Below are 24,603 nucleotides of genomic sequence, written 5' to 3'. Positions count from 1 at the left end.
CAAGATTGGATCAGTCGTGATCTTATTGAACGGAGGAGCAGGCTCGAGGGGCCGAATGGCTGACTCCTGCTCCTGTTTCTTATGTCCACACGCGCACACATCTACAGGCGCACACACACGCATATCCATACACACACACACACACACATGCACCTTCTGGCTGGAGTCACTGAGCCATAATCGGGGTGGGAAACCTGGTCGATTTTTTTCCCCTAACCCCCCTCCCAAGGTCCAGGCCAGCTGCGGTGGCTGGCTGTTGCCTGAACCAAGAGCAGCTAACGACACTAAGGTGGGAAGCGAATCCCAGACCCCGCGGTCTGCAGGAGGGCGCGTTCACCCGCTAAGCCAAGTACGATCACATTACCTTCTCGTGGCCGTGTATCTGCCTTCTCACAGCAGGGCGCCCCTCACTCTTAGCGTGCTAAATCAGGACCATTGCGTAATCCCAATGGTTACGACGCAGAATATTTGCTGTTTTGTTACGGTGGATTGTACTATCGAACTGCTGGCGAGGTCCAGCCTGAGAGCAGCCATTTTGTGCAGCGCTCTCCGCTAATGTGACGTCACACACATTTGACTCCAGTTACGAAAACGTTTACGCACATAACAAACAGCCACTGCACTCCAAAAGTAGACAATCCGATAAGGCGCTACATCAACGTAAATCTTTCCTTTCTCTCTCTCTCTCTCGTTGAATGACAAGCAGGGGCCCACTCTTCCCAGTAACAGCCGTGAGGTCACAAAATGGCTACCCGGCAAGGTGACAATATGGCTGCCCAGCAAGGTGACAAAATGGCTACCCCCCCCAACCCCAGGTGACAAAATGGCTGCCCGGCAAGGTGACAAAATGGCTGCCCAGCAAGGTGACAAAATGGCTGTCCCCCCCAGGTCACAAAATGGCTGCCCGGCAAGGTGACAAAATGGCTGCCCCCACCCCCAGGTCACTAAATGGCTGCCCGGCAAGGTGATAAAAATGGCTGCCCCCCAACGCACACATTCTGCCTCCAAATACAGGTAGACTACCCTTTATCCGGACTTCCGAAAACCGAAACCCTCTAAAAACCGAAGGTTTTTTCGTTCAGCGTAAGTCGTGCGTACGACTTACGCTGAACGAAAAAACCTTCGGTTTTTAGAGGGTTCCGGTTGCGGAAGTTCGGATAAAGGGTAAGTCGTGCGCACGACCCCCCGCCGACCCGACAACCGCCGACCCCGCCAGCGCCGACCCCGCCAGCCCCGACAACCGCCGACCCCCCCGCGGACCCCGCCGGCCTCGACAACCGCCGACCCCCCCCCCCCGCGGACCCCGCCAGCCCCGACAACCGCCGACCCCGCCAGCCGCCGACCCCCCCGCGGACCCCGCCGGCCCCGACAACCGCCGACCCCCCCCCCGCGGACCCCGCCAGCCCCGACAACCGCCGACCCCGCCAGCCGCCAACCCCCCCGCCGGCCCCGACAACCGCCGACCCCCCCGCGGACCCCGCCGGCCCCGACCCCCGCCGACCCCGACTGACTTACGCTGAGCGTCAGCGTAAGTCGTGCGCACGACCCCCCGGCGACCCCCCCCCCCCCGCGGACCCCCGCCGACCCACCTTCCGAAATCCGAAATTCTCCTTCATCCGAAACTCGGCTGGTCCCGAGGTTTTCGGATAAAGGATAGTCTACCTGTACAGCCGAAGCGGAAACCGGAATGGACAAGCCCGCCAACACTCGAACCCTCGACCGCCACCCGCCCGTGCTGGGTCAGACCTTCCACCTGGCTGTAGAAGAACCTTCCTCGCCTAACTATTGGAGATCTGAGGTGAACACGTCATTGGAGATGAAGAATTTTACCTCATGAATTTCCCCCCCACCGCCTCCCTCAACCACCCAAACCCTCAATAAAAGGCAGAGAAAAAGAGGACGGCCATCTTGCTGGAAGTACGGAAAGGATATCTTTGGTGTTCATTTTTCAACATAGTTTTTTGTTGGTTTTTTTATGTAGTTTTCTTTCTTTCTCTCTCTCTCCCCCTACCCCGCCCCTCCCCAAACCTTCCCCGCCCTCCACTCTCTCCCGCCGGCTCACGAGTTGGCGCAGGCACTCGCCGACGACGAGGTGGAGGTGGTGGAGCCTGCGGAGCAAGGCCCGCCCTCCTCCAGCCACTTGTCCAGGCTCCGGCGGCGCGAGTTCATGAAGAAGTTGCCGACGGTGGACAGCTCCAGCCCCAGCTGCCGGCCGATGGTCACCTGCAGCTCCTTGTTGGGGCGGGGGTTCTCCTTGAAGATGGCGAGGAGCGTCCGGCGCTGGACATCGGTGAAGACCAGCCGGTGTTTCTTGGGCAGGTGGTGGCGGTCACTCCTGACCTGCTCGTGCTCTTTTCTTCTGCATGCTGTGAAGAGGGAGGGATGAAAGAGAGAGAGAGAGACAGACGAAGAGAAAAGACAAAAGCACGTTGAATTGCAATCTCGTTCAAGATGTTCTGACCATTCCCACCAGCCCCCACCACCCCCGCCAACAAGACATGCCTTTTGGTGTCCAGCCTTAGCTCAGTGGGTAGAACCTTCTCACGCTTCTTGAATCAGAGGGTCGCGGGTTCAAGACCCACTACATGAGACCAAAATTCAGACCAACACTCCCAGTGCCAGTACCGAGAGAGCGCTGCACTGTCAGAGGTGTGCACAGCGAGCTCCCACAAGCAGCAATGTGATAATGACCAAATAATTTTTATGGGATCTGGGTGTCGCTGGCAAGGCCGGCATTTATTGCCCATCCCCTAGTCGCCCTCGGGAAGGTGGTGGTGAGCCGCCTTCTTGAACCGCTGCAGTCCGTGTGGTGAAGGTGCTCCCACAGCGCTGTTAGGGAGGGAGTTCCAGGATTTTGACCCAGCGACGATGAAGGAACGGCCGATATATTTCCAAGTCAGGATAGTGTGTGTGACTCGGAGGGGAACTTGGAGGTGGTGGTGTTCCCGTGCGCCTGCTGCCCTTGTCCTTCTAGGTGGAAGAGGCCGCGGGTTTGGGAGGTGCTGCCGAAGAAGCCTTGGCGAGTTGCTGCAGTGCATCTTGTAGATGGTACACACTGCAGCCACGGTGCGCCGGTGGTGGAGGGAGTGAATGTTTAAGGTGGTGGATGGGGTGCCAATCAAGCGGGCTGCTTTGTCCTGGATGGTGTTGAGCTTCTTGAGTGTTGTTGGAGCTGCACTCATCCAGGCAAGTGGAGAGTATTCCATCACACTCCTGACTTGTGCCCTGTAGATGGTGGAAAGGCTTTGGGGAGTCAGGAGGTGAGACAATCACTGCAGAATACCCAGCCTCTGACCTGCTCTTGTTGACACAGTATTTGTTTCAGTGGTGTTGATTCAGGGATAAATATTAGCTTAGGACACCAGAGAGAACATTTCTTCGAAATATTGGCCGTGGGATCTTTTATGACAACCTCAGAGGGTAGACGGGACCTCGGTTTAACGTCTCATCCAAAAGACGGCCTCTCCGACTGTGCGGCGCTCCCTCAGTACCGCCCCTCCAACAGTGCGGCGCTCCCTCAGTACCGCCCCTCCGACTGTGCGGCGCTCCCTCAGTACCGCCCCTCCGACAGTGCGGCGCTCCCTCAGTACCGCCCCTCCGACAGTGCGGCGCTCCCTCAGTACCGCCCCTCCGACAGTGCGGCGCTCCCTCAGTACCGCCCCTCCGACAGTGCGGCGCTCCCTCAGTACCGCCCCTCCGACAGTGCGGCGCTCCCTCAGTACCGCCCCTCCGACAGTGCGGCGCCGCCTCAGTACCGCCCCTCCGACAGTGCGGCGCTCCCTCAGTACCGCCCCTCCGACAGTGCGGCGCTCCCTCAGTACCGCCCCTCCGACAGTGCGGCGCTCCCTCAGTACCGCCCCTCCGACAGTGCGGCGCCGCCTCAGTACCGCCCCTCCGACAGTGCGGCGCTCCCTCAGTACCGCCCCTCCGACAGTGCGGCGCTCCCTCAGTACCGCCCCTCCGACAGTGCGGCGCTCCCTCAGTACCGCCCCTCCGACAGTGCGGCGCTCCCTCAGTACTGCCCCTCCGACAGTGCGGCGCTCCCTCAGTATTGCCCCTCCGACAGTGCGGCGCTCCCTCAGTACCGCCCCTCCGACAGTGCGGCGCTCCCCCAGTACTGCCCCTCCGACAGTGCAGCGCTCCCTCAGTACTGACCCTCCGACAATGTGGCGCTCCCTCAGTACTGCCCCTCCGACAGTGCGGCGCTCCCTCAGTACTGACCCTCCGACAGTGCGGCGCTCCCTCAGTACTGACCCTCCGACAGTGTGGCGCTCCCTCAGCACTGGCACTGGTAGTGTCGGCCTAGCTTTATGTGCTCTAATCCCTGGAGTGGGGCTCGAACCCACGACCTTCTGACTCAGAGGCGAGAGTGCTGCCTGCTGATCCACTGTTAGTTCCGTGAGTGTCTTCAGCCCAGTCACACATGGAGTGTCTCAGACCTCTGGCCCCTCTCTGTACATCTACAGATTATTTTTTTTAGTTTTGTATCAGGATGTGGGCATCCCTGGCAAGGCCGGCATTTATTGCTCACCCCTAGTTGCCTCGAGAAGCTGGTGGTGGGCCTTCTAATTGTTTCTACCACTAAGTAGCTTGCCTGGTCACTACAGAGGGGCATTAAGTATCAACCATGTCATGTCCGACTGGAATCACATGTAGGCTGGTTTTAAGATCTTTCTGAGAGATACAGCAAGGTACAAATTCTGTCTTACAAAATCAAGTGAATTAAAGAGCTGGACAAATATAACTAAACGTGGCCACAAGATGGAGCTAAGATCCTTCTACTGTGTAACCATATAGTTGCACAGTGAGTAATCCTTACCCTGAATAAACAGTGACTGTACAGTTACACAGTGAGTGACCCTTACCCTGAATAAACAGTGACTCTGTACAGTTACACAGTGAGTAATCCTTACCCTGAATAAACAGTGACTCTGTACAGTTACAGTGAGTAATCCTTACCCTGAATAAACAGTGACTCTGTACAGTTACACAGTGAGTAATCCTTACCCTGAATAAACAGTGACTCTGTACAGTTACACAGTGAGTGACCCATACCCTGAATAAACAGTGACTCTGTACAGTTACAGTGAGTAATCCTTACCCTGAATAAACAGTGACTCTGTACAGTTACACAGTGAGTAATCCTTACCCTGAATAAACAGTGACTCTGTACTGTTACACAGTGAGTGACCTATACCCTGAATAAACAGTGACTCTGTACAGTTACACAGTGAGTGACCTATACCCTGAATAAACAGTGACTCTGTACAGTTACACAGTGATTAATCCTTACCCTGAATAAACAGTTGTAAGAAGTCACATAACACCAGGTTACAGTCCAACAGTTTTATTTGAAATCACAAGCTTTAGGAGCGCTGCTCCTTCGTCAGGTGAAGTGGAGAGATGCATAAAGACACAGCTTATATAGTCAGAGAATAATGCCAGATGTTTACAGGTAATCTTTCTAACTGCCATTTATCACACCTCGGCAGAGAGATAATCACAGCAATCAAAGGTGTGAATGGTATCCAAACAGGTCAGTCAGGAAAACATTACATCAAAGAACAATGAGGTGGGGTCACAAGGGTCAAATGTTGCAGATGCTGGGGTCTGTATGAAAGACAAAAAAACATTTTTTTTGCTGGAAATCACAGCAGGTCCGGCCGCATCTGTGCAGAGAGAACAAGCCAACGACGACTCGAGTCTGGATGACCCTACGTCAGGTGGGGTTACATGTAGCGTGACATGAACCCAAGATCCCGGTTGAGGCTGTCCTCATGAGTGCGGAACTTGGCTATCAGTTTCTGCTGTACGATTTTGCGTTGTCGTGTGTCTCGAAGGCCGCCTTGGAGAATGCTTACCCGAAGATCGGAGGCTGAATGTCCTTGACTGCTGAAGTGCTCCCCGACTGGGAAGGAACACTCCTGCCTGGCGATTGTTGCGCGGTGTCCGTTCATCCATTGCCGCAGTGTCTGCATGGTCTCGCCGATGTACCATGCGCCGGGGCATCCTTTCCTGCAACGTATGAGGTAGACAACATTGGCCGAGTCACATGAGTATGTACTATGTACCTGGTGGGTGGTGTCCTCATGTGTGATGATGGCATCTGTGTTGATGATCTGGCATGTCTTGCAGAGGTTGCCCTGGCAGGGTTGTGTGGTGTCGTGGTCGCTGTTCTCCTGAAAGCTGGGTAATTTGCTGCGAACGATGGTCTGTTTGAGGTTAGGCGGCTGTTTGAAGGCGAGTAGTGGAGGCGTGGGGATGGCCTTAGCGAGGTGTTCGTCGTCATCGATGACATGTTGAAGGCTGCGAAGAACATAGCGTAGCTTCTCCGCTCCGGGGAAGTACTGGACGACGAAGGGTACTCTGTTGGTTGTGTCCCGTGTTTGTCTTCTGAGGAGGTCTATGCGATTTTTTGCTGTGGCCCGTCGGAACTGTCGATCGATGAGTCGAGCATCATATCCCGTTCTTACGAGGGCGTCTTTCAGCATCTGTAGGTGTCCATTGCGTTCCTCCTCGTCTGAGCAGATCCTGTGTATTCACAGGGCTTGTCCATAGGGGATGGCTTCTTTAACGTGGTTAGGGTGGAAGCTGGAGAAGTGGAGCATCCTGAGGTTGTCCGTGGGCTTGCGGTAGAGTGAAGTGCTGAGTTGTCCGTCTTTGATGGAGATTCGTGTGTCCAAGAATGAAACCGATTCTGAGGAGTAGTCCATGGTGAGTTTGATGGTGGGATGGAACTTGTTGATGTTATCGTGTAGTCTTTTCAGTGATTCTTCGCCGTGGGTCCATAGGAAGAAAATGTCGTCGATGTATCTGGTGTATAGCGTTGGTTGGAGATCCTGTGCAGCGAAGAAGTCTTGCTCGAACTTGTGCATGAAGATGTTGGCGTATTTGGGTGCGAATTTGGTCCCCATGGCTGTTCCGTGTGTTTGGGTAAAGAACTGGTTGTCGAAGGTGAAGACATTGTGGTCAAGGATGAAGCGGATGAGTTATAGGATGGCATCTGGAGATTGGCTGTTGTTGGTGTTGAGTACTGAGGCTGTCGCAGCGATGCCGTCATCGTGGGGGATACTGGTGTAGAGTGCCGAGACGTCCATCGTGGCGATGAGTGTTCCTGGTTCAACTGGTCCGTGGGTGCTGAGTTTCTGTAAGAAGTCTGTAGTGTCGCGACAGAAGCTGGGGGTTCTCTGTACGATGGGTTTCAGGATGCCCTCGATGGACGTCTCGGCACTCTACACCAGTATCCCCCACGATGACGGCATCGCTGCGACAGCCTCAGTACTCAACACCAACAACAGCCAATCTCCAGACGCCATCCTACAACTCATCCGCTTCATCCTTGACCACAACGTCTTCACCTTCGACAACCAGTTCTTTACCCAAACACACGGAACAGCCATGGGGACCAAATTCGCACCCCAATACGCCAACATCTTCATGCACAAGTTCGAGCAAGACTTCTTCGCTGCACAGGACCTCCAACCAACGCTTTACACCAGATACATATTTTCTTCCTATGGACCCACGGCGAAGAATCACTGAAAAGACTACACGATAACATCAAGTTCCATCCCACCATCAAACTCACCATGGACTACTCCTCAGAATCAGTTTCATTCTTGGACACACGAATCTCCATCAAAGACGGACACCTCAGCACTTCACTCTACCGCAAGTCCACGGACAACCTCAGGATGCTCCACTTCTCCAGCTTCCACCCTAACCACGTTAAAGAAGCCATCCCCTATGGACAAGCCCTGCGAATACACAGGATCTGCTCAGACGAGGAGGAACGCAATGGACACCTACAGACGCTGAAAGACGCCCTCGTAAGAATGGGATATGACACCGACTCGTCGATCGACAGTTCCGACGGGCCACAGCAAAAAATCGCATAGACCTCCTCAGAAGACAAACACGGGACACAACCAACAGAGTACCCTTCGTCGTCCAGTACTTCCCCGGAGCGGAGAAGCTACACCATGTTCTTCGCAGCCTGCAACATGTCATCGATGACGACGAACACCTCGCTAAGGCCATCCTCACGCCTCCACTACTCGCCTTCAAACAGCCACCTAACCTCAAACAGACCATCGTTCGCAGCAAATTACCCAGCTTTCAGGAGAACAGCGACCACGACACCACACAACCCTGCCACGGCAACCTCTGCAAGACATGCCAGATCATCAACACAGATACCATCATCACACGTGAGGACACCACCCACCAGGTACATGGTACATACTCATGTGACTCGGCCAATGTTGTCTACCTCATATGTTGCAGGAAAGGATGCCCTGGAGCATGGTACATCGGCGAGACCATGCAGATACTGCGACAGCGGATGAACGGACACCGCGCAACAATCGCCAGGCAGGAGTGTTCCTTCCCAGTCGGGGAACACTTCAGCAGTCAAGGACATTCAGCCTCCGATCTTCGGGTAAGCATTCTCCAAGGCGGCCTTCGAGACACACGACAACGCAAAATCGTAGAGCAGAAACTGATAGCCAAGTTCCGCACTCATGAGGACGGCCTCAACCGGGATCTTGGGTTCATGTCACGCTACGTGTAACCCCACCTGACGTAGGGTCATCCAGACTCGAGTCGTCATTGGCTTGTTCTCTCTGCACAGATGCGGCCAGACCTGCTGTGATTTCCAGCAAAAAAAATGTTTTTTTGTCTTTCATACAGACCCCAGCATCTGCAACATTTGACCCTTGTGACCCCACCTCATTGTTCTTTGATGTAATGTTTCCCTGACTGACCTGTTTGGACACCATTCACACCTTTGATTGCTGTGATTATCTCTCTACCGAGGTGTGATAAATGGCAGTTAGAAAGATTACCTGTAATCATCTGGCATTATTCTCTGACTATATATGCTGTGTCTTTATGCATCTCTCCACTTCACCTGACGAAGGAGCAGCGCTCCGAAAGCTTGTGATTTCAAATAAAACTGTTGGACTATAACCTGGTGTTGTGTGACTTCTTACATTTGTCCACCCCAACACCGGCATCTCCACACCATGAATGAACAGTGACTTTGTACAGTTACAGTGAGTAATCCTTACCCTGAATAAACAGGTGACTCTGTACAGTTACAGTGAGTAATCCTTACCCTGAATAAACAGGTGACTCTGTACAGTTACACAGTGAGTGACCCTTACCCTGAATAAACAGTGACTCTGTACAGTTACACAGTGAGTAATCCTTACCCTGAATAAACAGGTGCCTCTGTACAGTTACAGTGAGTGACCCTTACCCTGAATAAACAGTGACTCTGTACAGTTACAGTGAGTGACCTTACCCTGAATATACAGTGACTCTGTACAGTTACACAGTGAGTGACCCTTACCTTGAATAAACAGTGACTGTACAGTTACAGTACGTGACCCTTACCCTGAATAAACAGTGACTCTGTACAGTTACATAGTGCCTGGCCCTTACCCTGAATAAACAGTGACTCTGTACTGTTACACAGTGAGCGACCCTTACCCTGAATAAACAGTGACTCTGTACAGTTACACATTGAGTGACCTTACCCTGAATAAACAGTGACTACAGTTACACAGTGAGTGACCCTTACCCTGAATAAACAGTGACTCTGTACAGTTACACAGTGAGTGACCCTTACCCTGAATACACAGTGACTCTGTACAGTTACACAGTGAGTGACCCTTACCCTGAATAAACAGTGACTCTGTACAGTTACAGTGAGTGACCCTTACCCTGAATAAACAATGACTCTGTACAGTTACACAGTGAGTGACCCTTACCCTGAATAAACAGTGACTCTGTACAGTTACAGTGAGTGACCCTTACCCTGAATAAACAATGACTCTGTACAGTTACACAGTGAGTGACCCTTACCCTGAATGAACAGTGACTCTGTACAGTTACACAGTGAGTGACCCTTACCCTGAATAAACTGTGACTCTGTACAGTTACACAGCGAGCGACCCTTACCCTGCTGAATTTACCAATAACTCCATCCAGTTACATAGTGAGCAATTGTTTGAGGAGTTCACTAGCATGGTGGGTAGGGGGAGTGTCTTTGGATGGTGTCTATATGGACTTCCAGAAGGCGTTTGAAGACGTTCCACACAAGAGATTCTGAGCAAAAATGAGAGCGCACGGAATTGGCGGTAACCTTGTGACATGGGTCGGTAATTAGCTGGGAAGTAGGGGCCAGTGATTGGGGATAAGGATTCGTTGCCTGATTGACGAGAGTGGAATGTAACATTCGCACCAGACAAGTGCCAGGCAATGACCACCTCCAACAAGCGAGACACTAACCATCTCCCCTTGACATTCAATGGCATTACCATCGCTGAATCCCCCACTATCAACATCCTGGGGGTTACCATTGATCAGAAACTGAACTGGACCAGCCATATAAATACTGTGGCTACAAGAGCAGGTCAGAGGCTGGGTATTCTGTGGCGAGTGTCTCACCTCCTGACTCCCCAAAGCCTTTCCACCATCTACAAGGCACAAGTCAGGAGTGTGATGGAATACTCTCCACTTGCCTGGATGAGTGCAGCTCCAACAACACTCAAGAAGCTCGACACCATCCAGGACAAAGCAGCCCGCTTGATTGACACCCCATCCACCACCTTCAACATTCACTCCCTCCACCACTGGCACACCGTGGCTGCAGTGTGTACCATCTACAAGATGCACTGCAGCAACTCGCCAAAGCTCCTTCAACAGCACCTTCCAAACCCGCGACCTCTACCACCTAGAAGGACAAGGGCAGCAGACGCATGGGAACATCACCACCTACAAGTTCCCCTCCAAGTCACACACACCATCCTGACTTGGACCTGTATCGCCGTTCCTTCACTGTCGCTGGGCCAAAATCCTGGAACTCCCTTCCTAACAGCATTGTGGGTGTACCTACACCATATGGACTGCAGCGGTTCAAGAAGGCGGCTCACCACCATCTTCTCAAGGGCAATTTGGGATGGGCACTAAATGCAGGCCTAGCCAGTGACGCCCACATCCCATCAATGAATAAAAAAAACAAAATGGGGCTCCCCAGGGATTTGTACTGGGGCCTCCGCTTTTAATTATACACACCAGTGACTTGAATGAAGGAATCGAGTTGTGTATCCAAGTTTGCAGATGACACTAAATGAGGAGGGAACAGTATGTTGTGCGGACGTTAGGAGGCAGTTACAAAGGGACGTAGATAGATTAAGCACGTGGGCACAGATGAAGTTCATTGTGGGCAAGTGTGAGGTCATCCACTGTGGATCTGAGGAAGAAAAATTGGAATATTTTCTTAATGATGAGATACTGCGGAATAGCAGAGGGGTTTGGGTGTCCATGACTAGCGGGTACGGCAGCATATTGGTTATGTTACTGAATTAGTAAGATCTCGGAGATGTGAGTTTAAATCCCACCACAAGGCAGCTGGTGAATTTAAATTCAATTAACTAAACAAATCTGGAATTTAAAAAACTAGTATCAGTAATGGTGAGCATAAAACTACCGGATTGTTCACTCGGTTAATCCCGGGGATGAGGGGATGGACATATGAGGAGAGGTTGAGTAGATTGGGACTCTACTCATTGGAGTTCAGAAGAATGAGAGGCGATCTTATTGAAACATATAAGATTGTGAAGGGGTTGGATCGGGTGGATGCAGGGAGGATGTTCCCGATGATGGGTGAAACTAGAACTAAGGGGCATAGTCTTAGAATAAGGGGCTGCTCTTTCAAAACTGAGATGAGGAGGAACTACTTCACTCAGAGGGTGGCAGGTCCATGGAATATGCTGCCCCAAAAAGCTGTAGAAGCTACATCATTACATAAATTTAAAACAGAAATAGACAGTTTCCTAGAAGTAAAGGGAATTAAGGGTCACGGGGAGCGGGCAGGAATTTGGACATGAGTCTAGGTTCGGATCGGTCATGGCCCTGTGGGTAGCGGAGCGGGCCCAGGGGCCGTGTAGCCTGATCCTGCTCCTATTTCGTGTGTCTAATTCTGTTAGATTCAGGAGATGGTTCTGTGATAGTAGATTGGCGGTTAGGATCAGATCAGCCATGATCTTATTGAATGACGGAGCAGGCTCGAGGGGCCGATTGGCCTACTCCTGCTCCTATTTATTATGTTCTTATAAAAACCCATCTGGTTCACTTATGCCCTTCAGGGAAGGAAATCTGCTGCCCTTACCCGGTCTGGCCGGTATGTGACTCCAGACCCACAGCGACGTGGTTGACTTTTAACTGGATGGGTAATAAATGCCGGCCTTGCCAGCGATGCCCACATCCCATGGACAAATAAAAAACAAAAGCTAGCGGCCAGGTACAAAAAGGCGAATGGAACGTTGGTCTTTATCTCGAGGGGGCTGGAATACAAAGGGGTGGCAGTGATGCTCCAGTTGTACCGAGGTCTGGTCAGACCCCATCTGGAGTAACTGGGTTCAGTTCTGGGCCCCGCCCCTCAGGAAGGAGATCTTGTCCTCGGAGGGGGAGCAGCGCAGATTCACCAGAATAATACCCGGGGGCTAAAAGGGTTAAATTCCGAGGACAGGTTGCATAGACCGGGCTTGTATTCCCTCGAGTTTAGAAGATTAAGGGGTGATCTAATCGAGGTGTTGAAGATGATTAAAGGAGTTGATCGGGTAGAGAGAGAGAGAAACTATTTCCTCTGGTGGGGGGAGTCCAGAACAAGGGGGGGGGCGTCACCTTAAAATTAGAGCCAGGCCGTTCAGGGGTGATGTCAGGAAGCACTTCTTCACACAAAGGATTAGTGGAAATCTGGAACTCGTTCTCCCCCAAAGAGGTTGTGGAAGCTGGGGATCAATTAGAAATTTCAAGACTGCGATCGACAGATTTTTGTTGGGTGAGGGGATCGAGGGATATGGATCTGAGGTGCATAGAAACATAGAAGATAGGAGCAGGAGTAGGCCATTCGGCCCCTCGAGCCTGCTCCGCCATTTAATGAGATCATGGCTGATCATCCAAATTCAGTACCCTGTCCCTGCTTTCTCCCCATACCCCTTGATCCCTTTAGCCTTAAGAAATATATCCAACTCCTTCTTGAATATATTTAATGAATTGGCCTCCACTGCCTTCTGTGGTAGAGAATTCCACAGGTTCACCACTCTTTGGGTGAAGAAATTCCTCCTCATCTCTGTCCTAAATGGCTTACCCCTTATCCTTAGACTGTGACCCCTGGTTCTGGACTCCCCCGACCATCAGGAACATCCTTCCTGCATCTAGTCTGTCCAGTCCTGTTAGAATTTTATAACTTTCAATGAGATCCCCTCTCATTCTTCTAAACTCCAGTGAGTATAAGCCCAATCGACCCAATCTCTCCTCATACGTCATTCCTGCCGTCCCAGATATCAGCCTGGTGAATCTTCGCTGCAGATCTAATTGAATGGCGGAACAGGCTCGAGGGGCTGAACGGCCTCCTCCTGTTCCTACCCTTTCCCCATGGATCAGCTGGACAAGGTGGTGGGGGCGGTGTATTTCCTAACGGGGCCATCAGGTGGCGCTGTGGCCTGTGTGTTCGGAGCCACGGATTCACCGGAGCGCCAAAGGTGGGACTTTAACTCCATGAAGCAAGGCAGCTCACTCGCAACATCAACACTCACGGAGCCTGGCACAGAAGTGACGCACTGCTCAAGGACAGCACACAAGAAAATTCCAGGAGTCTCGACCGCACCGCCCCCCCACCACCCCCAGCAGGGCCGAGCGACTTGGTCCCTGGTACCAAGTCACACGGCAACACCCTGTGTTGGCAAGCTTCCACTGAAGGCACTTGGGAGTGTAAGAGGCCGTTTCCGATAGCAACCGATGCTCCTTGCCCTCTCGCAAGACCCACCTGTACTTTCTCTCCCTTGCTGGCTGCACCTCTCCTTCCTTAAGTCTCAGTATCCACCTTCGATCCCTCTAACATCACCGTTTGCCTTTTTCCCACCACATGTCCCCCCGCCCTCCCCAACCACTGAGGGAGCGCCGCACTGTCGGAGGGGCAGTACTGAGGGAGCGCCGCACTGTCGGAGGGGCAGTACTGAGGGAGCTCCGCACTGTCGGAGGGGCAGTACTGAGGGAGCGCCGCACTGTCGGAGGGGCAGTACTGAGGGAGCGCCGCACTGTCGGAGGGGCAGTACTGAGGGAGTGCCGCACTGTCGGAGGGGCAGTACTGAGGGAGCGCCGCACTGTCGGAGGGGCAGTACTGAGGGAGCGCCGCACTGTCGGAGGGGCGGTACTGAGGGAGCGCCGCACTGTCGGAGGGGCGGTACTGAGGGAGAGCCGCACTGTCGGAGGGGCGGTACTGAGGGAGCGCCGCACTGTCGGAGGGGCGGTACTGAGGGAGTGCCGCACGGTTGGAAGGGCAGTACTGAGGGAGCGCCGCACTGTCGGAGGGGCAGTACTGAGGGAGCGCCGCACTGTCGGAGGGGCGGTACTGAGGGAGCGCCGCACTGTCGGAGGGGCGGTACTGAGGGAGCGCCGCACTGTCGGAGGAGCGGTACTGAGGGAGCGCCGCACTGTCGGAGGGGCGGTACTGAGGGAGCGCCGCACTGTCGGAGGGGCAGTACTGAGGGAGCGCCGCACTGTCGGAGGGGCGGTACTGAGGGAGCACCGCACTGTCGGAGGGGCGGTACTGAGAGAGCGCCGCACTGTCGGAGGGGCAGTACTGAGGTAGCGCCGCACTGTCGGAGGGGCAGCACTGAGGTAGCACCGCACTGTCGGAGGGGCAGTACTGAGGGAGCGCCGCACTGTCGGAGGGGCGGTACTGAGGGAGCGCCGCACTGTCGGAGGGGCGGTACTGAGGGAGCGCTGCACTGTCGGAGGGGCAACACTGAGGGAGCGCCGCACTGTCGGAGGTGCCATCTTTCGGATGAGACGTTAAACCAAGGCCGCGTCTGCCCTCTCAGGTGGATGTAAAAGACCCATGGCCACTATTTATCTCTCAACCAACATCACTAAAAACCGATTAAAACAGAAAGGTGCGATACAAATGGAAGTTCTTTGGGTGTCACTCTGAACATCTTACCAATTCCTGCCACAGAAGAACTTGCATTTATATAGCGCCTTTCACGACCTCAGGACGTCCCAAAGCGCTTTACAGCCAATGAAGTACTTTTTGAAGTGTGGTCACTGTTGTAATGTGGGAAACACGGCAGCCAATTTGCGCACAGCAAGCTCCCACAAACAGCAATGTGATAATGACAAGATAATCTGTTTTTAGTGATGTTGGTTGAGGGATAAATATTGGCCCCAGGACACCGGGGAGAACTCCCCCCCTGCTCTTCTTCCAATAGCGGCCGTGCGATCTTTTACATCCACCTGAGAGGGCAGATGGGTCCTCGATTTAACATGTCATCCGAAAGACGGCCCCTCCGACAGTGTGGCGCTCCCTCAGTACTGCCCCTCCGACAGTGCGGCGCTCCCTCAGTACTGCCCCTCCGACAGTGCGGCGCTCCCTCAGTACTGCCCCTCCGACAGTGCGGCGCTCTCTCAGTACTGCCCCTCCGACAGTGCAGCGCTCCCTCAGTACAGCCCCTTCGACAGTGCGGCGCTCCCTCAGTACTGCCCCTCCGACAGTGCGGCGCTCCCTCATTACTGACCCTCCGACAGTGCGGCGCTCCCTCAGTACCGCCCCTCCGACAGTGCGGCGCTCCCTCAGTACTGCCCCTCCGACAGTGCGGCGCTCCCTCAGTACTGCCCCTCCGACAATGCGGCACTCCCTCAGTACCGCCCCTCCGACAGTGCGGCGCTCCCTCAGTACCGCCCCTCCGACAGTGCGGCGCTCCCTCAGTACCGCCCCTCCGACAGTGCAACGCTCCCTCAGTACCGCCCCTCCGACAGTGCGGCGCTCCCTCAGTACCGCCCCTCCGACAGTGCGGCGCTCCCTCAGTACCGCCCCTCCGACAGTGCAACGCTCCCTCAGTACCGCCCCTCCGACAGTGCGGCGCTCCCTCAGTACTGCACAGGGAGTGTCGGCCTAGATGGTGAACCCGAGTCTCTGGAGTGGGACCCGAACCCACGACCTCTGACTCAGAGGCGAGAGAGAGAGAGAGAGTGCTACCATCTGAACCACCGCCGACACTTAACCACAGGCGCATTATCTGTCACCGTTGACACGCTTGGCCGACACCTGGGCTTCCCCTCCTGCACTGCTCAGGTGTTGTGTCTTATTTGAAAGTCTTGTTTTTCTTAATGTCACGTGATCCGCGTTAGCGCTCCTCTGGGGAAGAGCTTATAAGGCCCGGAAACTGCTGAGTGCATTCGTACATTAAGAAGGTGATAAATCAGGGGCTTCTGCCACGCTACTCACCCAGAAGGAAGCATTCAAACCACAAAATTAATCAGAAGCTGCTAACTCACTTCCTCTCTCTTTTAATCAAATTGCAGAATTTACATTACTTTTGAAGGAAGCGCTGGTGCAGTTTTTTGTTTAAATCGATAGAGATTACCGTCCCACTGGCCAAATGAGCAACGGTTCCAGCCTCTGCCCTCCAACCTTCTTAAATTGGCCCTCGTAAAGAATGTCTCACGCCTCCGCCCCCCTCATCCCCCCCCCTCCGCCCCACCTCAAAATGTTCTGCTCAACGTGTTGCCTCCTCTCAGGAAAGATCGAACAGTCCGGGGATCTTTTCTCTGGAAAACAGAAGGCTGCGGGGAAGCTGAGGAGCAAGGATGTCTTACTACCGTTGTACAGGGCCTTGGTGCTACCACACCTGGAGTACTGTGTGCAGTTTTGGTCTCCTTACCTAAGAAAGGATATACTTGCCATAGAGGGAGTGCAGCGAAGGTTCACCAGACTGATTCCTGGGATGGCAGGACTGTCGTATGAGGAGAGATTGGGTCGACTAGGCCTGTATTCACTCGAGTTTAGAAGAATGAGAGGGGATCTCCTGGAAACGTATAAAATTCTGACAGGGCTCGATAGACTGGATGCAGGGAGGATGTTTCCCCTGGCTGGGGGGGTCTAGAACGAGGGGTCACAGTCTCAGGATATGGGGTAGGACATTTAGGACTGAGATGAGGAGAAATTTCTTCACTCAGAGGGTGGTGAACCCGTGGAATTCTCTACCACAGAAGGCTGTGGAGGCCAAGTCACTGAATATATTGAAGAAGGAGATCGATAGATTTCTAGACACAAAAGGCATCAAGGGGTATGGGGAGAGAGCGGGAATATGGTATTGAGATAGAGGATCAGCCATGATCATATTGAATGGCGGAGCAGGCTCGAGGGCCCGAATGGCCGACTCCTGCTCCTATTTTTCTAAGTTTCTATGACCTGATAGAGGTCTTTAAATTTACGAAGGGGTTCGATCGGGTAGACGTAGCGAAGATTTTCTCTTTAAAGGTAAATTTAGGGTCGATCTTAAGAGGGTCATAAGAACATAAGAACATAAGAAGTAGGAGCAGGAGTAGGCCATACGGCCCCTCGGGCCTGCTCCGCCATTCATTAGGATCATGGCTAATCTGAATCTAGACTCACGTCCACTTCCCTGCCCGCTCCCCGTAACCCCTAATTCCGTTATCTGCTAGGAAAATGTCTATCTCCATTTTAAATTTATTTAATGTCGCAGCTTCCACAGCTCTCTGGGGTAGCAAATTCCATAGATTTACTACCCTCTGAGTGAAGAAGTTTCTCCTCATTTCAGTTTTGAAAGGGCAGCCCCTTATTCTAAGATTAAGCCCCCTAGTCACACGAAAAGTGATCAACTTGTATTTAGACAGCGCCTTTAATGTAGTTAAAACGTCCCTAAGGCGCTATACAGGAGTGTCAACCGATAAAAGATTAACACCGAGCCGCATAAGATGTCGGGACAGGTGACCAAAAGCTCGGTCAAAGAGGTGGGTTTTAAGCAGCGTCTTAAAGGAGGAGAGAGAGAGGCAGAGAGCTTTAGGGAGGGAATTCCAGAGCTCGGGGCCCTGGCGCGGTCGCCAAATGCGGAGTGATGGAAATCGGGGGAATGCGCGAGAGGCCAGAATTAGAGGAGCGCCGAGCTCGCGGAGGGTTGGAGGAGGTTACAGAGATAGGGCGAGGAGAGGATTTGAAAACGAGGATGCAGAATTTTAAAATCGAGGCGTTGCCGGACCTGGGGCCCGATGTAGATCAGCGAGAGCGCAGGGGCCGATGATGGGCGAACGGGACTCGGAGCGAGTTAGGACGCGCTAACCACAGCGCTCGATGTAGAGTTCAACTCAGTTTTGTTTTTTGTCACCAAGGGCTGGCGTTTCCTCATATTAAGTCATTGTTCTCCTCTTCGCCCCATTCCACCCTCCACTCACTGTGAAGAAGGCCGTGCCCAACACCCACTAACCCCACTCACTGATGCTCGTCTCAATCCAGAACCTCAGAGTTGTTCCCGAAAATTCCAGAGATAAGCCCTCCAGGCCTCGGCGCCTTGCAAAAGAATTCGCCTTTCCACAGCAACTTTCAGGACGTCTCAAAGCACTTCGCAGTCAACAAAGTACTTTTTTTGAACTGTGGTCACTGTTGTAATGTGGGAAACGCAGCAGCCAATTTGCGCACAGTAAGCTCCCACAAACAGCAATGTGAGAATGACCGGATCGTCTGTTTTTTTTAGTGATGTTGGTTGAGGGATAAATATTGGCCCCAGGACACCGGGGAGAACTCCCCCCCTGCTCTTCTACATTACAACAGTGACCACACATCGAAAAGTACTTCATTGCCTGTAAAGCGCTTTGGGACGTCCGGTGGTCGTGAAAGGCGCTATAGAAATGCAAGTCTTTCTTTCTTCTTCCAATAGTGGCCGGGGGATCTTTTACATCCACCTGAGAGGGCAGACGGGGCCTCGGTTTAATATCTCATCCAAAAGATGGCACCTCCAACAGTGCAGCGCTCCCTCAGTACTGCCCCTCCGATAGTGGGGCGCTCCCTCAGTACTGCCCCTCCGATAGTGGGGCGCTCCCTCAGTACCACCTCTCCGACAGTGCGGCGCTCCCTCAGTACTGCCCCTCCGACAGTGGGGCGCTCCCTCAGTACTGCCCCTCCGATAGTGGGGCGCTCCCTCAGTACTGCCCCTCCGATAGTGGGGCGCTCCCTCAGTACCGCCCCTCCGACAGTGCAGGGCTCCCTCAGTACTGCCCCTCCGACAGTGCGGCGCTCCCTCAGTACCGCCCCTCCGACAGTGCGGCGCTCCCTCAGTACCGCCCCTCCGACAGTGCGGCGCTCCCTCAGTAACGCCCCGCCGACAGTGCCGCGCTCCCTCAGTACCGCCCCTCCGACAGTGCGGCGCTCCCTCAGTACTGCCCCTCCGACAGTGCGGCGCTCTCTCAGAAGTGCCCCTCCGACAGTGCGGCGCTCCCTCAGTACCGCCCCTCCGACAGTGCGGCGCTCCCTCAGTACCGCCCCTCCGACAGTGCGGCGCTCCCTCAGTACTGCCCCTCCAACAGTGCAGCGCTCCCTCAGTACTGCCCCGCCGACAGTTTGGCGCTCCCTCAGTACTGCCCCTCCGACAGCGCGGCGCTCCCTCAGTACTGGTCCTCCGACAGTGCGGCGCTCCCTCAGTACTGCCCCTCCGACAGTGCGGCGCTCCCTCAGTACTGCCCCTCCGACACTGCGGTGCTCCCTCAGTACTGCCCCTCCGACAGTGCGGCGCTCCCTCAGTACCGCCCCTCCGACAGTGCGGCGCTCCCTCAGTACCGCCCCTCCGACAGTGCGGCGCTCCCTCAGTACCGCCCCTCCGACAGTGCGGCGCTCCCTCAGTACTGCCCCTCCAACAGTGCAGCGCTCCCTCAGTACTGCCCCGCCGACAGTTTGGCGCTCCCTCAGTACTGCCCCTCCGACAGCGCGGCGCTCCCTCAGTACTGGTCCTCCGACAGTGCGGCGCTCCCTCAGTACTGGTCCTCCGACAGTGCGGCGCTCCCTCAGTACTGCCCCTCCGACAGTGCGGCGCTCCCTCAATACATGCACACGGGAGCGTCAGCCTAGATTTTGTGCTCAAGTCTCTGGAGTGGCACTACGAACCCTGGCACTATGAACCCACAACCTCTGCCAGTGCACATTCTGGCTTGTGTGGATCAGTTGCCTCTATCTGGGTTCAGTACTTTGGGGGGGCTACGGTTAGACGAAGTGGCCCTGGGGGTGGGGCAGAAATCAGCCCGCGCTCCCACTGGCGATCAATGGACGTCAGGAGAAATGGGGGCGGGAGGGGTGGTGGGGGGGAAGGCGAGGGAAGAGGTTTGAGCTCATATGTGATGCCCCCCATGGTTGAATGGCAACCAGATGTAATATTTCCAAGTTTGCTGACGACACGAAACTAGGTGGGATTGTGAGTTGTGAGGAGGATGCAAAGAGGCTTCGAGGCGATTTAGAGAAGTTGAGTGAGTGGGCAAATACATGGCAGATTAGTATAACGGGTGTTAATGTGAAGTTATCCACTTCGTTAGGAAAAACATAAAAGGCAGAGTATTATTTAAATGGTGATAGATTGGGAAATGTTGATGTACAAAGGGACCTGGGTGTCCTTGTACACCAGTCACTGAAAGCAGACATGCAGGTGCAGCAAGCAGTTAGGAAGGCAAATGGTATGTTGGCCTTCATTGCAAGAGGATTTGAGTGCAGGAGCAAGGATGTCTTACTACAGTTATACAGGGCCTTGGTGAGACCACACCTGGAGTACTGTGTGCAGTTTTGGTCTCCTTACCTAAGAAAGGATACACTTGCCATAGAGGGAGTGCAACGAAGGTTCACCAGACTGATTCCTGGGATGGCAGGACTGTCGTATGAGGAGAGATTGGGTCGACTAGGCCTGTATTCACTAGAGTTTAGAAGAATGAGAGGGGATCGCATTGAAACGTATAAATTTCTGACAGGGCTAGACAGACTGGATGCAGGGAGGATGTTTCCCCTGACTGGGGGTCTAGAACGAGGGGTCACAGTCTCAGGATACAGGGTAGGACATTTAGGACTGAGATGAGGAGAAATTTCTTCACTCAGAGGGTGGTGAACCTGTGGAATTCTCTACCACAGAAGGCTGTGGAGGCCAAGTCACTGAATATATTTAAGAAGGAGATCGATAGATTTCTAGATACAAAAGGCATCAAGGGGTATGGGGAGAGAGCGGGAATATGGTATTGAGAGAGAGGATCAGCCATGATCATATTGAATGGCGGAGCAGGCTCGAAGGGCCGACTCCTGCTCCTATTTTACTATATTTCTATCTTTCTAACACTTGGAGCAAAGGTGCCTTTGGGCAAGGCGCCAGGGGAAGCGAATCTCGGCGTGCTCCTCACTCTGATAAGGGGGCTGGGGGTGCGCGTGGGAACCATAAAGCATGCACTCTGCATTTGAGAATTCGAACTGGTTGAAAAGTAAATCGAATCGAGCGTAAAAAAAAAAGCCCTGCATTGCAACAGATCCATACTTGAGACAGAGGAGCACAGGCGATCGATCGACATCAGGCTCCGGCAGTCTGAAAATGCGTCTTTTATTACCGCCCCCCCTCCGCCCACCGCCTCCATTTTGATCTTTTGTATTGCTGCAGTCAAAAGGAGGAGAATAAGTCTGGAAAATGTAACACGTTCCCATGTGTCATCTTCCAGTGTTCAAGGACAAGCGGGACGAGTGGGTCAGCTTGGCTCAGTGGGAAGCACTCGTTCCTCTATATCTGAAGGTTGCGCGTGCAAGTCCCACTCCAAGAGACTTAAGGGCGACAATCCAGGCCGACACGCCCAGCGCTAGTACTGAGGGAGCGCCGCACTGTCGGAGGGGCAGTACTGAGGGAGCACCGCAGTGTCGGAGGGGCAGTACTGAGGGAGCGCCGCACTGTCGGAGGGGCAGTACTGAGGGAGCACCGCACTGTCGGAGGGGCAGTACTGAGGGAGCGCGGCACTGTTGGAGGGGCGGTACTGAGGGAGCGCAGCACTGTCGGAGGGTCAGTAATGAGGGAGCGCCGCACTGTCGGGGGGCAGTACTGAGGGAGCGCCGCACTGTTGGAGGGGCAGTACTGAGGGAGCGCCGCACTGTCGGAGGGGCAGTACTGAGGGAGCGCCGCACTGTCGATGGGGCAGTACTGAGGGAGCGCCGCACTGTCGGAGCGGCGGTACTGAGGGGGCGCCGCACTGTCGGAGGGGGCGGTACTGAGGGAGCGCCGCACTGTCGGAGGGGCAGTACTGAGGGAGCGCCGCACTGTCGGAGGGGCGGTACTGAGGGAGCACCGCACTGTCGGAAGGGCAATACTGAGGGAGCGCCGCACTGTCGGAGGGGCGGTACTGAGGGAACGCCGCAATGTCGGAGGGGCGGTACTGAGGGAGCGCCGCACTGTCGGAGGGGCAGTACTGAGGGAGCGCCGCACTGTCGGAGGGGCGGTACTGAGGGAGCGCCGCACTGTCGGAGGGGCAGTACTGAGGGAGCGCCGCACTGTCGGAGGTGCCGTCTTTCGATTGAGACGTTAAACCAAGGCCCCGTCTGCCCTCTCAGGTGGACGTAAAAGATCCCATGGCCTCTATTGGAAGAAGAGCAGGGGGAGTTCTCCCCGGTGTCCTGGGAGTAATATCTATCCCTCAATCAACACCGTCAAAATCAAATTAAGCAGGCGTGCATCATATTGCTCATATGGGATCTTCCTGTACGCAAATTGGCTGCTGTGTTCGCCTACAAAACAACAGTCACTGCACTGTAATTCATTGTATATTTGAAGCATTTTTGAGATGTGTGATGAGGCTCCATATGAATACCAGGCTTTATCTCAATTATGTCCCTCTACACTGTCCCATCAAACACTCCCGGGGCAGGTACAGCACGGGTTAGATACATAGTAAAGCTCCCTCTACACTGTCCCATCAAACACTCCCAGGGCAGGTACAGCACGGGTTAGATACACAGTAAAGCTCCCTCTACACTGTCCCATCAAACACTCCCAGGGCAGGTACAGCATGGGTTAGATACAGAGTAAAGCTCCCTCTACACTGTCCCATCAAACACTCCCGGGGCAGGTACAGCACGGGTTAGATACAGAGTAAAGCTCCCTCTACACTGTCTCATCAAACACACCCAGGGCAGGTACAGCACGGGTTAGATACAGAGTAAAGCTCCCTCTACTCTGTCCCGTCAAACACTCCCAGGGCAGGTACAGCACGGGTTAGATACAGAGTAAAGCTCCCTCTACACTGTCCCATCAAACACTCCCAGGGCAGGTACAGCACGGGTTAGATACAGAGTAAAGCTCCCTCTACACTGTCCCATCAAACACTCCCGGGGCAGGTACAGCACGGGTTAGATACAGAGTAAAGCTCCCTCTACACTGCCCCCATCAAACACTCCCAGGGCAGGTACAGCACAGGTTAGATACAGAGTAAAGCTCCCTCTACACTGTCCCATCAAACACTCCCGGGGCAGGTACAGCACGGGTTAGATACAGAGTAAAGCTCCCTCTACACTGTCTCATCAAACACACCCAGGGCAGGTACAGCACGAGTTAGATACAGAGTAAAGCTCCCTCTACTCTGTCCCGTCAAACACTCCCAGGGCAGGTACAGCACGGGTTAGATACAGAGTAAAGCTCCCTCTACACTGTCCCATCAAACACTCCCAGGGCAGGTACAGCACGGGTTAGATACAGAGTAAAGCTCCCTCTACACTGTCCCATCAAACACTCCCGGGGCAGGTACAGCACGGGTTAGATACAGAGTAAAGCTCCCTCTACACTGCCCCCATCAAACACTCCCAGGGCAGGTACAGCACGGGTTAGATACAGAGTAAAGCTCCCTCTACACTGTCCCATCAAACACTCCCAGGGCAGGTACAGCACGGGTTAGATACAGAGTAAAGCTCCCTCTACACTGTCCCATCAAACACTCCCAGGGCAGGTACAGCACGGGTTAGATACAGAGTAAAGTTCCCTCTACACTGTTCCATCAAACACTCCCAGGGCAGGTACAGCACGGGTTAGATACAGAGTAAAGCTCCCTCTACACTGTCCCCATCAAACACTCCCAGGGCAGGTACAGCACGGGTTAGATACAGAGTAAAGCTCCCTCTACACTGTCCCCATCAAACACTCCCAGGGCAGGTACAGCACGGGTTAGATACAGAGTAAAGCTCCCTCTACACTGTCCCAGCAATGTACCTTGATACCAGCCCTAGAAGACCATCCAATGTGACATTTTTCTATCCCTCACCCCAGCAGTCCTGTCGTCTTTCTAGTGTGTCAATTCGTGCCACTTCTGTGTTACAAGGCAGGATTGTCACAAAGCTCACTTGTTGTTAAGTAAACACAGGCTGAGGTCAATAAGAGTTGAATTGTTTGGTCAGGGAATTCTGCAGATTGGATAATTGCTGTTAATTCTCAGGCTCAGTACCCCAGCGACAGCAACCACTAAAAACTGAGAAACCGGCATCAGACATTTACAGGGGAGACGGAAAGCCAGTGAGCCGAGGATTGCCGCCAAGAACAATTAGCCTCTAACTGACCCTGAAAGCTCCAGCAGTGACACCTTGTGGCCTTCAAGGGACCCATTAAGTGACACACAGCCGCAGGTTAGCAGCAGAATGATACACGGTGCAACGCTTCTGCCATACTGGTGCATCATCCGGCTTATCGTGAGCAATTCCACGGGATACCCGGTAGTATTGAAAAGGAAACCGAGGACCCCGTCTGCCCT

General features: G+C 53.8%; 1 protein-coding gene across 1 annotated transcript in view; it reads right to left on the bottom strand.

Annotated features, from left to right (window-relative positions):
* Positions 1-2,058: 2,058 nt before the first annotated feature.
* onecutl (one cut domain, family member, like) overlaps positions 2,059-24,603 on the bottom strand; it is a 39,941-nt gene continuing 17,396 nt past the window's right edge. Inside the window, exon 2 of the mRNA XM_085978270.1 lies at positions 2,059-2,366. Within this exon, the coding sequence (XP_085834396.1) occupies positions 2,059-2,366 (308 nt within the window). The remainder of the gene's footprint in view (positions 2,367-24,603) is intronic.

The sequence above is a fragment of the Somniosus microcephalus genome, unplaced genomic scaffold (assembly GCF_052327205.1).
Source record: "Somniosus microcephalus isolate GS21.2 unplaced genomic scaffold, FLI_Smic_1.0 unresolved_chr7, whole genome shotgun sequence".
In the NCBI taxonomy this organism is placed as follows: Eukaryota; Metazoa; Chordata; class Chondrichthyes; order Squaliformes; family Somniosidae; genus Somniosus; species Somniosus microcephalus.
Note: the sequence above shows the minus strand (reverse complement) of the source record. Positions and strands in the feature narration are given on the sequence as shown.